The following is a 15882-nucleotide window of genomic DNA, read 5'->3' on the forward strand; positions in this document are numbered from 1 at the left end:
TATTAGATTCAAGTATAACGTTGCAATGACTATTGTTTGCTAAACATAACTTAACATTTTTAATGACTGAGTTGAGTTTATGCTTGCGTTGGGGTGGTAGCTGTGAACACAGTGGGGACTGTCTGTGTACTCAGTAGTGAGTAGTACATTATTATACAGCAGTGCATCTCATGCACACACACACACGCATCTCATACACACACACAAAGACAAAGATCCCCCATATAGCCTGTAACAGACTGTAGGGGCAAGTGCTGTTAGCGAGCACCTATGAAGGCCAGAACGGTACACGAGGGGGTGGGTGGCCAGCACCACGCCCGACCGCCTTTGTCTCCCTAGTGGCGATGTTTACACACCGCACCAGGTACTCATTTGAGGCTGAGTCGACCTAGGGGAGGCCCGGGACCGGTTCACATAATCGTCACTGGTGTTGGCCGTGAGCGGGAATCGAACCCGGGTCGCCAGGTTCATAGCGCAGCGCGCTAACCGCTACACTATCTCATACACACACACACATCTCATACACACACACACATCTCATACACACACACATCTCATACACACACACATCTCATACACACACACACATCTCATACACACACACACATCTCATACACACACACATCTCATACATGCACATCTCATACACACACATCTCATACACACACACATCTCATACACACACATCTCATACACACCCATCTCATACACACACACACACGCATCTCATACACACACACATCTCATACACACACACACATCTCATACACACACACATCTCATACACACACACTCACATGCATCTCATACACACACATCTCATACACACATGCATCTCATACACACACACATCTCATACACACACACATCTCATACACACACACACATCTCATACACACACACACATCTCATACACACACACACATCTCATACACACACACATCTCATACACACACACATCTCATACACATACACACATCACATACACACATGCATCTCATACACACACACACACTCGCATGCATCTCATACACACAAAGACAAAGACCCCCGTATAGCCTTAACAGACTCGGGGCAATCGCTGGGAGCCAACACCTATGAAGGCCGGCCCAGCACACGATGGGGTGGGTGGCCAAACACCACGCCCGGCCGCATTTGTCTCCCAAGTGGCGATGTTCACACCCTGCACCAAGTACTCATTTAAGGCTGAGTTGACTTCAAAGACGGAAACAGGAATACTTCTTCACAGTTATGGCAAATCGCCTGATGAAGCTGGTTGTAATAATCAGTGAAACGTCATTCTCTAATGGTAAATGTTCTGGGTTTACTATCCAATACACCAGTGTGCTGAACCAGTAACTAATTGGCACGTTTTGTTTACGTGAAATATGCTCTGACTTTAACATAGCTATTTCTGTGACGAGTTACAAGCTAACCACTCAGCTATTTCAATGCTAAATTCTATGCTAATTCCTTTGTCAAGGGGTACCTCTGCGGATGTGTATACTTTAACTTAGCTATTTCAATGAGCCATTTCAATGCTAAATTCTATGCTAATTCCTTTGTCAAGGGGTGCCTCTGCGGATGTGTACACTTTAACTTAGCTATTTCAATGAGCCATTTCAATGCTAAATTCTATGCTAATTCCTTTGTCAAGGGGTACCTCTGCGGATGTGTATGCTTTAACTTAGCTATTTAAATGAGCCATTTCAATGCTAAATTATATGATAATTCCTTTGTCAAGGCGCTTTGTGTTTTTCTTCTCACACAGCTTAAAGGTCGTGATCTAAGCGTGGCTTCTCTCACTCCAGCGCTGTCCTCCAGACAGTCTCGTCCCTTCACCTGATGAAGGCCGCTTGTGTTGTGGCCGAAACGTCGTGATTTTTTGTTATTTTATTTTCACCTACGTGACTTTACCCAATAGAACCAAAGAGTATATTTTATACTTTTTGCATTGTTTACACTCTGGAAGCTACCCACATGGCAAATTTCAAGTTTGTTGCATGTCGGGAAGTATGCTAAACATTTCGAACAGACACACATATTCACAAATTTCCCTTTTATCTATACAGACGAAGGGGTGGGTGACAGCACCACGCCCGGCCGCCTTTGTGTCCCCAGTGGCGATGTTCACACCACACCAGTTACTCGTTTGAGGCTGAGTCGATCTAGGGGAGGCCCAGGAGCGGTTGAAATAATCGTCACCGGTGGTGGCCGTGAGCGGGAATTGAACTCGGGTTGCCGGGTTCGTAGCGCAGTGCGCTAACCACTACACTACAATGCGTTACGCTTCCACATGCGTGGGTCACGTGACAGATTTGACGTCACAGCTCACTTGCCGTGCAAAAAAATAATGCATTATTGAGCTCCTCCCCCCTCCTCCCCCCCGAAAAAACACAAAAGTGTATTTTAATAATTTTTGTGTGGTGTACAGTCTGGAAAGTACCCACATGGCAAATTTCAAGCTTGTTGCATGTCGGGAAGTACGCTAAACATTTTGAACAGACACACATAATCACAACTTTGCCTTTTACATATATATGGAGATAATTTCGGCCAGGGCTGCCCTGTGTCAGCGACTCTGAAAAATATGCTGACACCCGGCACACCACGTCCCGTGTGTACCTTTCGCTATCGCCGTGGCTACCGGGGCTGTGCTGCCCACTCCACTCCGCACCAGCGACCCGGAAAATATTCAGTGACAGATTAAGCCCTGATTATTATTCACACAATTACACATCCAGTGGAATTTGAACACGTGATTTCGTGCTTACGGGACAAGGTGTTTACTCGGTGGGCCATAGCTGCAGCTCCCCAATGCTGCATAAACCCACGGTTCTTGTTATAATTCCAGTTACAGTAATGCTACTTTATCAGGCACTGGCTGTATTTCCACTGAAATACACAAGGAGAATTCTCTGTTATTACGAATCTTATATCTGACATGTTTAAGTGGTGCTTTTCTGTTCGGTGAAATGTGTTGCTATTAAATGTGATGCGAGCAAAGAGACTTGTTTATTGATCGCTGATCGATCGATTGACTTCATGGCCGAGCGGTAGCGCGTTGCAGATGTTTGTGGTACGAGCCCCACGACCACCCCGGTTAATACTGTGGGTGTATGAACTGTAAATATTGCGCACTGTCTGCTTCACAGTCGGATGCTCAAGATCTCGGAGATGTAATTTAAATAAGTAGTATGCCACGTGTGTCTGCACAACTTTGTAAATGCGAAAACTACTGTGGGCTGTCCGTGAAGCGTAGTGCCTCCAGGGTGTAGCCTCGTGTGTATGCTGAGCTTGTTTCGCACCGTACGTAGCCAACCATGCTCATCGAATGGAGCGGACGCCAACGTGCACTCGCAAAACCCCAAAAAGCTTTTTGATTGCCCTCGTTTTGTCCGTTGAAGACGATGCAAGCCGCGCCGCAGGACGATGGCCACGAGCACCAGAAGCTGTGCCTCAGCGAGTCCCGCGCGGCGGAGCTGGTGGAGCGCCTCTACGGGGTGAGCGTGGCGGGGGTGAGCCCGCTGGCGAGCTACGTCGACCAGAACTACCGCGTGCTGGCGCGCGCCGGTCGCCAGTTCGTGCTCAAGGTCACCAACACGCGGGACAGCCAGCGGCCGCAGATGCTCGAGGTGCAGATGGCCATGATGAGGTTCCTGCGGGAGAGGGGCTTCCCCATGCAGGAGGTGGTGGACAACGTCAGCGGGAAGATCATGTCGCTCGAGAGCATCGGTGAGCTGCGCCTGCGGGGGTCCCGGGAGCAGAGACATTGGAGAAGAGATGTACATAATACTAAATCTTGTTCTATTTGATGTGCTTCTCCATCTCTCTTTGTCTCCCCCTACATGCTAAGGCCTCGGCACAGAGACCCTATCTCTCTGTGCTCCGTACGTTGTGTCTCTCTTTGTGTCTGTGTGTGAACTCCCTCCACTTAGGTGTCTGTATATATCTCTGCGGTTCTGTGTTTCCTCTCTCTCTCTTAAATTTAGCTCTTCTATGCCTGATGATGATTGCTTGCGTTGCAATCGAAACGTCGTATGCTATTATGTAATTTTATTTTTTCTTATTTCTACGTGACTTTACCGAAAAAACCAAAGAGTAATTCCTGCAGTCACGAAAGCGACAAATCAAGTTTAATAGATGTACAGTGCAGTACAATTGATTTTGCTCCAACTGAACTCTGGCCCCCACAACATAGCACCACGCAGCAGCCTGTGATGCCTGTTTAATGCACGATTGTCACCCATAGAAGCCCTAATCCAGGCTCAACCTGCTTAGCTTTCAGATCTTACGATAGGGCACATTCCAGGTGATTTAGTCATAGGCTGATAGTAATCATACGAATACAGCATTGGTTTATACTTGCAAAGACAACGATCAATATCCGAGCATGAGGCGGTGGTACGATATTGGGTCGCACTCCACTGACGATAAGTGATGTAAAAGGATCATACTTTTTAGTTTTTGTGAGGTTGGTGGATGTAACGCACTGCTTGTTGGTACTGGCCCAAGGTCCACATTGTGATATTTTGTAAATTCTTCATATATATAAAAAAACAATGTTTGGTGTGTGGGATGAAACTGGAATGACTGCTCACAGCAAAGCCACACGGACGAGACGATAACATCTGTGGTGAGAGATCAGAAGCACACTTGCTGTTTTCTCATCTACTGACCTGCAGGTTGGTAGATATAATGTTTTTACAGTTCACCGACGCCGCCATTCGCCAACTGCACAGTGTGTTCCACCTCCCCACACCTCCGATGAGCACGGTTGGCTACATACGTATGGTGCGAAAGAATTTCAACATACTTACAAAACCTAAATCGTAATTTTTGTTTCTGCTTATCTTCCCACGAGACCCTGAGACGTTTTAATGGCACAGAGAAGCAAACGTCAAACTCTTTGCATCGAGTTCCGGATTGGCTGACAAGGGGAACACGTCAAACCAAAACCATGTATTACATGAACAAGCATAGACGGGAGAGAGATGTCACAAGCGATATATTGTAGAGATATGAGAGAGATTTATTCATGATAAAGGTTTTTTGGGTGAGATCGCGTTATTTATAAATGTGTCATAACCCTCCACCACCCGACACAGCCAAACAGTAAAAAATGAGTCACGTTGACAACAGACAAAATAGTTCACTACTTTAGCCCACCGGTGTGATGAAGAGTGAATCCACAACATTTACAATATTTGAGTACGACGTTTCGCTGGTAATTACATCCAGCATCATCGGGCAATTCACCAGAATGGTGAAGCCCTCACTTGCTCCTGGTCTTAAATAGAGCAGCAGGGTGATGTCATCATTTAACTCATTCATAGAGAGAGATTTAATCAGAAATATGATATTTATATGGAAGAGATAGGAGAAAGATCTATCCGCAAGAGGAGAGATTTAGAGAAATGCAAACATGTCGATACAGAGCTTATCTCTCCCCCACACCCACTCCGACCTCCTGCATCGCATCACTTCTATTAATATTATTATTATTGTAATCATCATCGTTACACTTGTTTTCACAGCAGAGCCTCACTGAGTATCGGGAGGGTCTTGTCAAACTTTTCAGTTGGGGGGCGGGCGTGGGAGCGACGGTTGTCGTGTGTAATTTCAAGTGAGTATTGCTGACTGAGACATGTACTTAATTAGTTCTTGTAAGGCGTGGCGGGATAGTTGTCCTGTAGACCAGAATGAATTAATTTTGGTGGTTCGGGCTTGGCCCACGGGCTGTAGTTGGGACAACCCTGGGCTGCTAAACATTTGTAAAGCAAAGTGCTTCATAGCTCATCGGATTCCTCCAGTAAAAGTACATATTCTGATTATAATGCCTGGGCTAGCAGCGCTCCTTTAAACCCAGGCTCGGGGTTCATCGCGTGAGCTGACATCACCGCCCAACGCCGTGTTTGGAATGCGAAAATCACGGAAAGCCGCTGACCCTTATATTTACGTGATGGAACGAGCGATAAAAGTCGCCTCCTGATGCAGATGGGCCCCCATTCACCCTGCTCCTAAGTAATTTGCTCAAGCTGAACCCAGGGAATTCAGCTAGACTCGTGTGCTGACGTATCCATTCTGGCCCGAATCTGGGTGAATTGCCCCCGGTTCCGGTCAGCGTGCGCTAAGGCACGAGGGTTGCGTGCCACGTTGCAACTTTGGCGGATGCCTTACGCATGGGTGTGGCGAGGTATTATTCCTCTCAAATGCTTTATTTAGCTATAGCGGTTTAGACAACAAGGCCATATAGGAATGCGAATTTCGGAATGCGTTCGTGTTATTAATTTCTGCGTTAATAGTACCGTGAAAGAAAGTCATGATGAAAAAATCACTCCAATTTACTATTTTGGGGGGGGGGGGGGGACAGAAATACTCGATTCAAGTTGCTTGAGAGATTGGCGTTTTAAAGACTACACAAATTTTACGTGCGTTATATATCGGACTTGGCACGTTCATTATTATTATTAACCATTTAATGCTGAGCAGCAAATTGTCGCTTAATTTCCTAAAAAAAGAATAGTAGCCTTGGCTATCAGTTGAGCAATTCATAAGAGACCCTGTGTAGTATAGCACGTGGGTAATGAACACAGGGCGCAAAGTGGTGAGTTGACACTTTGGCCAGACCTTGGAGGTTCCGATATCAGCTTCCGAACAGCTTTTTATGTTCCAGCAAAAGGAAGCGACGGTGAGATTTCACTAACCGTGGTGACCTCTTGACCTCGGTGGCGACTCCTGCTGTGAATTCTCAGACTGCGGCGAAGGAGAGAAGGAGTTCAACGTGCGGCTGCTCACGTACCTGCCCGGCGTGCCGCTGTCCAGGGTGCTGGCGGATGGCAGCCTGTACTACCAGGTGGGCAAGCTGGCAGCAAGCATCCACCAAGCCCTGCAGCAGGTACGAGAGCACGAGCGCCTCTTGACAGGTGACGTGAGACTGCAGGGATTCATATTCTTGTTGCTTTCGGTAAAGTCACCACGTAGAGGGGGAAACAATAAAATAATAAAAAATATAAAACAATAAAATTCTCACGACGTTTTGACTGCAACACAAGCAATCGTCATCAGGTGTGAAAACCACAACAAGGAAATTTGAAAAAAAAAAATATTGCTGTGGTTTTCACACTTGATGATGATTGCTTGTGTTGCAGTCGAAACGTCGTGAAAATTCTATTGTTTTATATTTTTTTTATTTTATTGTTTTCCTTCTACATGACTTTACCGAAAGAAACAAGAATATGAGAATATTCGCCAAAGTAAAAAGCCAAAAAATAAATAACTCGCAAATTACTTCATTGGGAAATGCGGAGCGATAGTTTCCCCAACCCCTTACTGCGACAATCTTAAAAAAAAAACTCTTGAGTCTCGGCGAGCCTTTTCTCTCGGTAAGCAAGTGTAATGTGACGTAACGAGCCCACTCGCTCGGAACGTACGCAGCTGTTCATAATTAGCAACGTGAGAGTCCTTCCAAGTGATCGAATGGCTGGTTTTCAAGCAGCGTATTTTTGGTTTAACATGTAGGCTTTTGCGACCAATATTATTCATAATAAAGGTTTTTGGGTTAGATCGCGTTTATTTATAAATGTGTCGTAACCCTCCACCACCCGACACGGCCAATCAGCAAAAAAGTGTCACGTTGACAAAAAGACAAATAATTCACTACTTTAGCCCACCGGTGTGTTGAAGAGTGAATCCACATTTACAGTTTGAGTACGACGTTTCACTGGTAATTACATCCAGCATCATCGGGCAATTCGCCAGAATGGTAAAGCCCTCGCTTGCTCCCGGTTTTATATAGAGCAGCAGGGTGACGTCATCACTTAACTCATATCAGGTTCAGTGATTAGAGGCGGAGGGGGGGTATTGTAATTATATAATCGATTAGTAATCAGTCATTGTTTATGATTATTAATGAGTTGTAGATTAGTAATTCTTTAAATCAAAATGTAATGTGTATTATTTAATAATATGCTTCCAGGCCTCACTAAGCCTGTAGCTGTCAGAGCGATTAAAGTTATTCTTGTTCCTCTCAATTTCAATGGATTCTCTAATTAGTCTTTGCCAGTAATAATTAGTTTTACACACCACTGCAACATTGTCAAAATCAATTGAGTGTCCTTGTTGACAAGCATGTTCTGCCACTGCCGACAGTTGTGTTTGAGATAATTTAATATTTCTCTGATGTTCTTTTAGTCTTACGCTGATGTTACGTCCCGTCTGTCCAATGTAGCAGCTGCCACATAAACAATTAATCCAATATACACCTTCTGTTGATAATTTAGGTAATGCGTCTTTAGTCCCAGACACTAGTTTTTTTAATTTTGTGTACTGTACCAAATCTTACTGTAATGTTTTGCTTTTGCAAAACACGGGCTAATTTGTCAGTTACTCCCGAGATATATGGAATTTTTATTGTTTTAACAATCTGGTCGCTTTCAGCAGTATTGCTTTGCAATCGTGATTTGGCATTCAGTGCTCTGTTAATTTGAGCATTATTGTAGCCATTCTGTCGTAGTGCGTCTTTAACGTGTTTGATCTCTCTCACTAGACTTTCACCATCTGACACTGTTTTAGCCCGATGTATGAGCGTCTTGATAAGAGAGGATTTCTGAGCTGGATGATGATGTGATTCTGCATTCAGATAGGTATCAGTGTGCGTTTGCTTTCTGTAAACGCTGTGTGTTATTTTACCGTTTAGGCCATGTCCAAGCAAAATATCTAGGAATGGGAGTGTGTTATTCACCTCCATTTCCATGGTGAACTGGATGGCCGGGTTTTGTGCATTGAGATGATTTAGAAAATCATTCAGTGTATCTTTACCATGTGGCCAGACAACCAAAGTGTCATCCACATATCTAAACCAAAAGGATGGTTTTAATGTGCTCGAGGCAAGTGCTCTTATTTCAAAGTTTTCCACGTACAAATTTGCTGTAGCAGGGGATAAAGAAGAACCCATTGCTGCTCATTCCTTTTGTTTAAAGAAATCCCCTCTCCATAAGAAGTAAGTGTTATTTAAACAATGGCCAGCAAGTTTCAGAATATATTTTGGTAAACCGGTATTCTTTACTAGTGTATCAAGTAATTTAAGCGATTCGTCCACTGGAACCTTAGTGAATAGAGAAATCACATCAAAACTTACCAGAATATCATCAGGAGTAAGTTTAATATCTTTAAGCACATTCACAAGATGTTCTGAATTTTTTTTTTATGAATGAAGATGTCCTACCGATGTAGGGCTGTATTTGTTAGGTTATATATTTTGCTAATTGATATGTGGCAGAGCCAATTGTACTGACTATGGGTCGTAATGGGATGCCGATTTTATGAATCTTTGGTAGCCCATAGAGTCTAGGTGGTTTTGAGGCCCTTGGCTTAATTTGGTATTGCTCATTTTTAGGGATTAATGAATTTGCAATTATTGCAGTGGTCTTACGTTCTAAAGTATTAGTTGGATCTCGTTTAATTTTAATGTAGGTGCTTTCCTCTAGTAAATTTCTAATTTTATTATCATAATCGGCTCGTGACATCACTACAGTAGTGTGGCCTTTATCAGCTGCTAGGATTTGGATATCCTTGTTTACACGCAGCTCTCTTAAGGCTTTTGCCTCATTAGAGCTAATATTTACTTTTGGAATTTTGCTATTCTCAATTATTTTAGCAACCTCATGTCTAGTCATCTCTGCCTCATTATGTGGAAGGAGTCTAACTGCTGATTCTACCTCAGCAATGATCTCATCCACTGGAATTGTGCGTGGAGTAACGGCAAAGTTAAGGCCTTTAGAAAGGATAGAGACCATGTCACCGGTTAATACAGTGTTAGTCAAGTTCAGTACGGTTTTGTTTTTAAATTTTTGGTTTTCAGTAGGGATTTGTTTATTATGTAGTCTAGAAAATTTATTAATTTGGTTAGTTTTTGTTAGTTTAAACACATTATGAGCCGATTGTTGTGTTATGTTATCGATTATATTCCAATAATGCATAGATACACTATTGCTTATATCTAAGTGTAACTGCTTTAGCGATTCCGAAATGTAAGATAGTTCACTCCTATTGTGCTGTATTCTCTCTATTAATAATAATTCGCTAGCTCTGTGTAGTATTTGGTTAGCTTTAGAAGACTTTATGTGATGTGTTATTTTAACTGCGTTTGGTATTACCTTTGAATCTCTGCACCTTTTGAGGAACGCCAGTGAAGATATCAATTTCATCCGCTTAATGCGGAGCTTCTCCAATTTTCTGGTTTTAAGAAAAGTATCCTCCCCATAGAAGTTAGGCAGTTTAACATGTAGGCTTTCGCGACCAATATTATTCATAATAAAGGTTTTTGGGTTAGATCGCGTTTATTTATAAATGTGTCGTAACCCTCCACCACCCGACACGGCCAATCAGCAAAAAAAGTGTCACGTTGACAAAAAGACAAATAATTCACTACTTTAGCCCACCAGTGTGTTGAAGAGTGAATCCACATTTACAGTTTGAGTACGACGTTTCACTGGTAAATACATCCAGCATCATCGGGCAATTCGCCAGAATGGTAAAGCCCTCGCTTGCTCCCGGTTTTATATAGAGCAGCAGGGTGACGTCATCACTTAACTCATATCAGGTTCAGTGATTAGAGGCGGAGGGGGGGTATTGTAATTATATAATCGATTAGTAATCAGTCATTGGTTATGATTAGTAATGAGTTGTAGATTAGTAATTCTTTAAATCAAAATGTAATGTGTATTATTTAATAATACGCTTCCAGGCCGCACTAAGCCTGTAGCTGTCAGAGCGATTAAAGTTATTCTTGTTCCTCTCAATTTCAATGGATTCTCTAATTAGTCTTTGCCAGTAATAATTAGTTTTACACACCACTGCAACATTGTCAAAATCAATTGAGTGTCCTTGTTGACAAGCATGTTCTGCCACTGCCGACAGTTGTGTTTGAGATAATTTAATATTTCTCTGATGTTCTTTTAGTCTTACGCTGATGTTACGTCCCATCTGTCCAATGTAGCAGCTGCCACATAAACAATTAATCCGATATACACCTTCAGTTGATAATTTAGGTAATGCATCTTTAGTGCAAGATACTAGTTTTGGAATTTTGTGTACTGTACCAAATCTTACTGTAATGTTTTGCTTTTGCAAAACACGGGCTAATTTGTCAGTTACTCCTGAGATATATGGAATTTTTATTGTTTTAACAATCTGGTCGCTTTCAGCAGTATTGCTTTGCGATCGTGATTTGGCATTCAGTGCTCTGTTAATTTGAGCATTATTGTAGCCATTCTGTCGTAGTGCGTCTTTAACGTGTTTAATCTCTCTCACTAGACTCTCACCATCTGACACTGTTTTAGCCCGATGTATAAAATAACACAGCGTTTACAGAAATCAAATGCACACTGATGCCTATCTGAATGCAGAATCACATCATCATCCAGCTCAGAAATCCTCTCTTATCAAGATGCTCATACATAATCCATTGAAATTGAGAGGAACAAGAATAACTTTAATCGCTCTGACAGCTACAGGCTTAGTGCGGCCTGGAAGCGTATTATTAAATAATACACGTTACATTTTGATTTAAAGAATTACTAATCTACAACTCATTACTAATCATAACCAATGACTGATTACTAATCGATTATATAATTACAATACCCCCTCCCCTCCGCCTCTAATCACTGCATCTGATATGAGTTAAGTGATGACGTCACCCTGCTGCTCTATATAAAACCGGGAGCAAGCGAGGGCTTTACCATTCTGGCGAATTGCCCGATGATGCTGGATGTATTTACCAGCGAAACGTCGTACTCAAACTGTAAATGTGGATTCACTCTTCAACACACCGGTGGGCTAAAGTAGTGAATTATTTGTCTTTTTGTCAACGTGACACTTTTTTTTGCTGATTGGCCGTGTCGGGTGGTGGAGGGTTACAACACATTTATAAATAAACGCGATCTAACCCAAAAACCTTTATTATGAACAACGTATTTTTGTTGTTTCCCCCCCCCCCCCCCCCAAATTTTATTCCAAGCGTCGGGGTGGAGCGGTGGCGCAGTTGTGCGCACACTGCGCTACGAACCCGGCCACCTGAGTTTTATTTCCGGCCACGGCTAACATTCGTGGCAAGTGATATCTGAACCAGTCCTGCCCCCCCCACCCCCCCCCTTGTCCTCTATCCTTCACCAACCTACACTGACCAGTTTGGCGAAGTATGGTCAAACACCCTACATGACCAACACTGAATACGGCAGTGCCTTGATAAGGGCTGTATGAGTTGTGCTAATTGGTGCCATGTCATGAGATGGAAAAAAACATCTCATTCTGTGCATCACCTCTGGTTAGAGAATGGCCCACAGAAGGTGATCTCACAAAACTACTTCTCAGATCCATTCAAGTGTCCTGTTATTCACAAATACCAATCAAACATTTGCCAGCCGCACGCAGGACTTGGGCAGCCCCACCCTCAGCTGCATAATAAGTCTAGATTTTTAGCTTTCGTGACTGCAAGGATTCATACTCTTTGGCTTTTTCGGTAAAGTCACGTAGGTAAAACTATAAAATGATAGAATGAAAAAAATGTAGTTGTTTTTTCATTTATTCTTTTATTTTATAGTTTTACCTACGTGACTTTACCGAAAAAAACCAAAGAGAAAATAATAAGTCAAGGAGAACATCTTTTCTGAAACGAAGACTATCCTTTGCTAAGCTTGACGTTTTGCTGCCTTTAACTTACATGTGTACTCAACTGGCCAATGCGATGTTAATCTCGTATTGCATTTTTTGTCATCTTACCGCCTTCGTTTTTAAACATCTGCATAGTTTGAGCACCCGTTCCTGCACTCCCTGCAACGAGACGATTTCATCTGGAACCTGTCAAACACCCACCTGCTCGAGTCCTACCTCTTCACTCTGGACGGCGACCCCAACCAGGGTCTGGTCAGGGAGGTCATCGCCAAGTTCCGCGAGGAGCTCCAACCCAACCTGCACAAGTTTACCAGATGTACGCTCGCCTCGCAGCTTCACCCGGGACGTAGCTCCATGCCTCAGGGGGCGAGGGGCGCTTCAGGCCACCGACGAGGCCTTGAAGCCACGACGGGTGCCACGTACGTGTGTACGTTGAACTTCTTTCGCACCGTACGTAGCCAACCGTGCTAATCGGAGGTGCGGGGGAAGGACAACAAACTAAACACAAAAAAATCAGTTCAAAAATAAATTAGTGTTCAATCTAGGTTTAAAAGTGCATAGCTCCAGTGCCTTCCTAATATCGGAAAGAAGAGCTTTTCAGACGGCCGCAGAAGTGCATCTGAAAGCGCGCGATGCGGTGACCGTCTTTCTTTGTTCGATGGTTAGCCAAAAGCCGCTGCGAGGATCACCCGAATTCGCGTGATGGTTTATGCTGCTTGACGAGATCAGCAAGGTATTGTGATTCATTTGTGGCAAGCATTTTCTTTGCAATGTGCTTCACGTGATTAATTTTACCCAGCATACACAGATGCATTACAAGGCATGCATGTAATGGGGGACACTCGCACAGACACTGATCACAGGTGAAATCAAATGACAGGGTTATTACATTCAGACGCTACTGTATATAAATCATAATTGTAATTTCTACCAAATCATTTTTCAATGGATGCTAAATTGTGTTCAACAGTTTTTGTTACACATATACTCATAATAATAATAATAATGTACAGCCCTTTGTCAATGCACTATCTGGACGAAGGCATTCCCAGGCTGTGTAGGGTCATGGGGGTTGTTTTGCCTCCTTCACCATGCTGGTCGGTGAGGAGGTAGGTAGGATCCCAGGACTGGTTCAGATATCAGTGATGTTCTCCATGGCCGGGAATCAAGGGCTCGTGATGCGGTGTGCATACCACTACACACCGCTCCATATCTCGCCCCTGTACAGGGTTGTACGACGCTGGTGGGTTATTGTAATTCTGTGCCTTTGAAGGCAGGAGAAGTCGGTGATTCACTGAGACTCTGCGGGGGCCGTTCTTAGACTCGCACACGCGGCTTGCGCAACACCAATCGTGCGGCCGGAATAAAAACGGCACGGGAGGACGGTCAACAATAAAAGACAACGGACGAAATCAAATTCGACGTTTCCCCCTCGCCGCAGGCATAATCCACGGTGACTTCAATGACGACAACATCCTGGTGCAGGAGGTGGCCGCGGGAAGCGAGCAGCAGCAGCAGCAGCAGGGGCCCAAGTCGGCGGAGGGAGCGCCGCGGCACCGCGTCTCCGGCATTGTGGACCTCAACTCGATGATGTTCGGCTACCACGTGTACGACCTGGCCATGGCCATCATGTACATGATGGTGGAGAGCGGAGAGGCGATGGAGGCCGGGGGTCACGTCCTGGCCGGCTACGAGAGCGTGCAGGCCCTCACCGAGGACGAGAGGAGGGCCGTTTACTTCCTGGTGGCGTGCAGGTGAGAGCGGAGGTGGGGACGGGGGCCGGGGCAGGTCGGGTCGGGTCTGCCCGGATCGCCGTTGGCCGCATCGGGAAACGTTGGCTTCAAAAACCTGTGGCGGTTACGTAACGAGAATTAATCCAGGTCTGGCGAGAATCCGATAAACTCGATGATTGTGCGGCAAAAAAAGTCCTTTATTATTTATTTAAAGCTCTTCATCAGACCAATGATGAAGGTCTTGCCAATGCCATGTCGATCGTCGCGGTGGTTGACCATACTTCACCATGCTGGTTAATGTGTATTGGTGAACGGGGGGGATCAGTAACAGTTAAGACATAATAATGCTGATTACCATGATGTTGCTAACAGCACTTCTACGGATGCTGCTGATGACGGTGATGATGATTATAGAAAAGACACTCATAGCGATGTTGTTTACGATCATGTTGCTGATCACGCTGCTGCTGCTGCTGGAGACGAGGAAGATGAAGACGGCGACTTTCCTTCTGCTGGCACTTCTGCTGCTGACCACGAGACTTGATCCAACTATGGCTGCGATTCCTGGACGCTAAAATCCCAGCCGATCAACAAGTCGGCAGCAAAAACCCTCTTGAATAACAAACGATATTAACCGTCATGACAGCAACGGCGACAACAACAACATGGTCTACTTTTCCCCGCAGGTTCTGCCAGTCGCTGGTCATGGCCCGCTACACGATCCTGCGATACCCGCAGAACGCCGACTACCTGCTGATAACGGCGCGCACCGGCTGGGTGAAGCTACGCGAGCTCTGGACCAGGGGCCTGGAGGACATGCAGAGGCTGTGGTCCGATGTTGCGGCACGGTACAGAAACTAGAACCGCGGTGGAGATCGAGCGGACGGCGAGGAGAGAGAAGGGGGAGTTTGGGGTGGGAGGGGGCCCACCGTGAGACACGTCCTCCCACTCGCCCCACCGGTACCTCCCGAGGCTTCGCAAGGAACCGGTTTCAACTTGAACGTGGCGCCGTTGGTTTTGGACACGTGCGATCTTTGAATACGGAATCTGAAAAATGTGAATTGCTCATGCCAGGCACTTAATGCATAGGGGAGGTTTTTCGTGGCTTCAGGTTAGGAACGTATTGTTGCTGCATCCAGCGCTGTTGACAAAACGGTGTTCATATGCGCATCCGTGGGTGATAATAATAATACTGTCAGAATATTTTTTTCCCGTTCATTTACTCAGGAAATCCTGACTTGTTTCTGAGATTTTGTATTCATGAAGTTCCAGCGTTCAGATGTTCGACTAATTCCTTTGTAGCTTGTTTGGCTCGTGAGAGGAAACCGGAGTAACTCGGAGATTACCTGTGCATACGAAAGGTGGTGGGGGGGGGGTAACACTCGACAACTGCATAGATGTTTTATATTTTTATTATTTTATTGTTTCCCTGCTACGTGACTTTACCGAAAGAACCAAGAATATAAAAAGCGTC

General features: G+C 44.6%; 1 protein-coding gene across 1 annotated transcript; it reads left to right on the forward strand.

Moving 5' to 3' along the window:
* Positions 1–1650: 1650 nt before the first annotated feature.
* On the forward strand, positions 1651–14429 carry LOC142919884 (hydroxylysine kinase-like; the record flags this gene model as incomplete). The annotated part of the gene is made up of 4 exons (XM_076062562.1): positions 1651–3735; positions 6756–6898; positions 12811–12991; positions 14117–14429. Coding segments are annotated over exons 1-4 (962 nt in total), but the record flags the coding sequence as incomplete, so codon positions are not given.
* Positions 14430–15882: the final 1453 nt, after the last annotated feature.

The sequence above is a fragment of the Petromyzon marinus genome, unplaced genomic scaffold, assembly GCF_048934315.1.
Source record: "Petromyzon marinus isolate PM22_M1 ecotype Great Lakes invasive population unplaced genomic scaffold, UKy_Petmar_22M1.pri1.0 PM_G_Scaffold_65, whole genome shotgun sequence".
Lineage (NCBI taxonomy): Eukaryota > Metazoa > Chordata > Hyperoartia > Petromyzontiformes > Petromyzontidae > Petromyzon > Petromyzon marinus.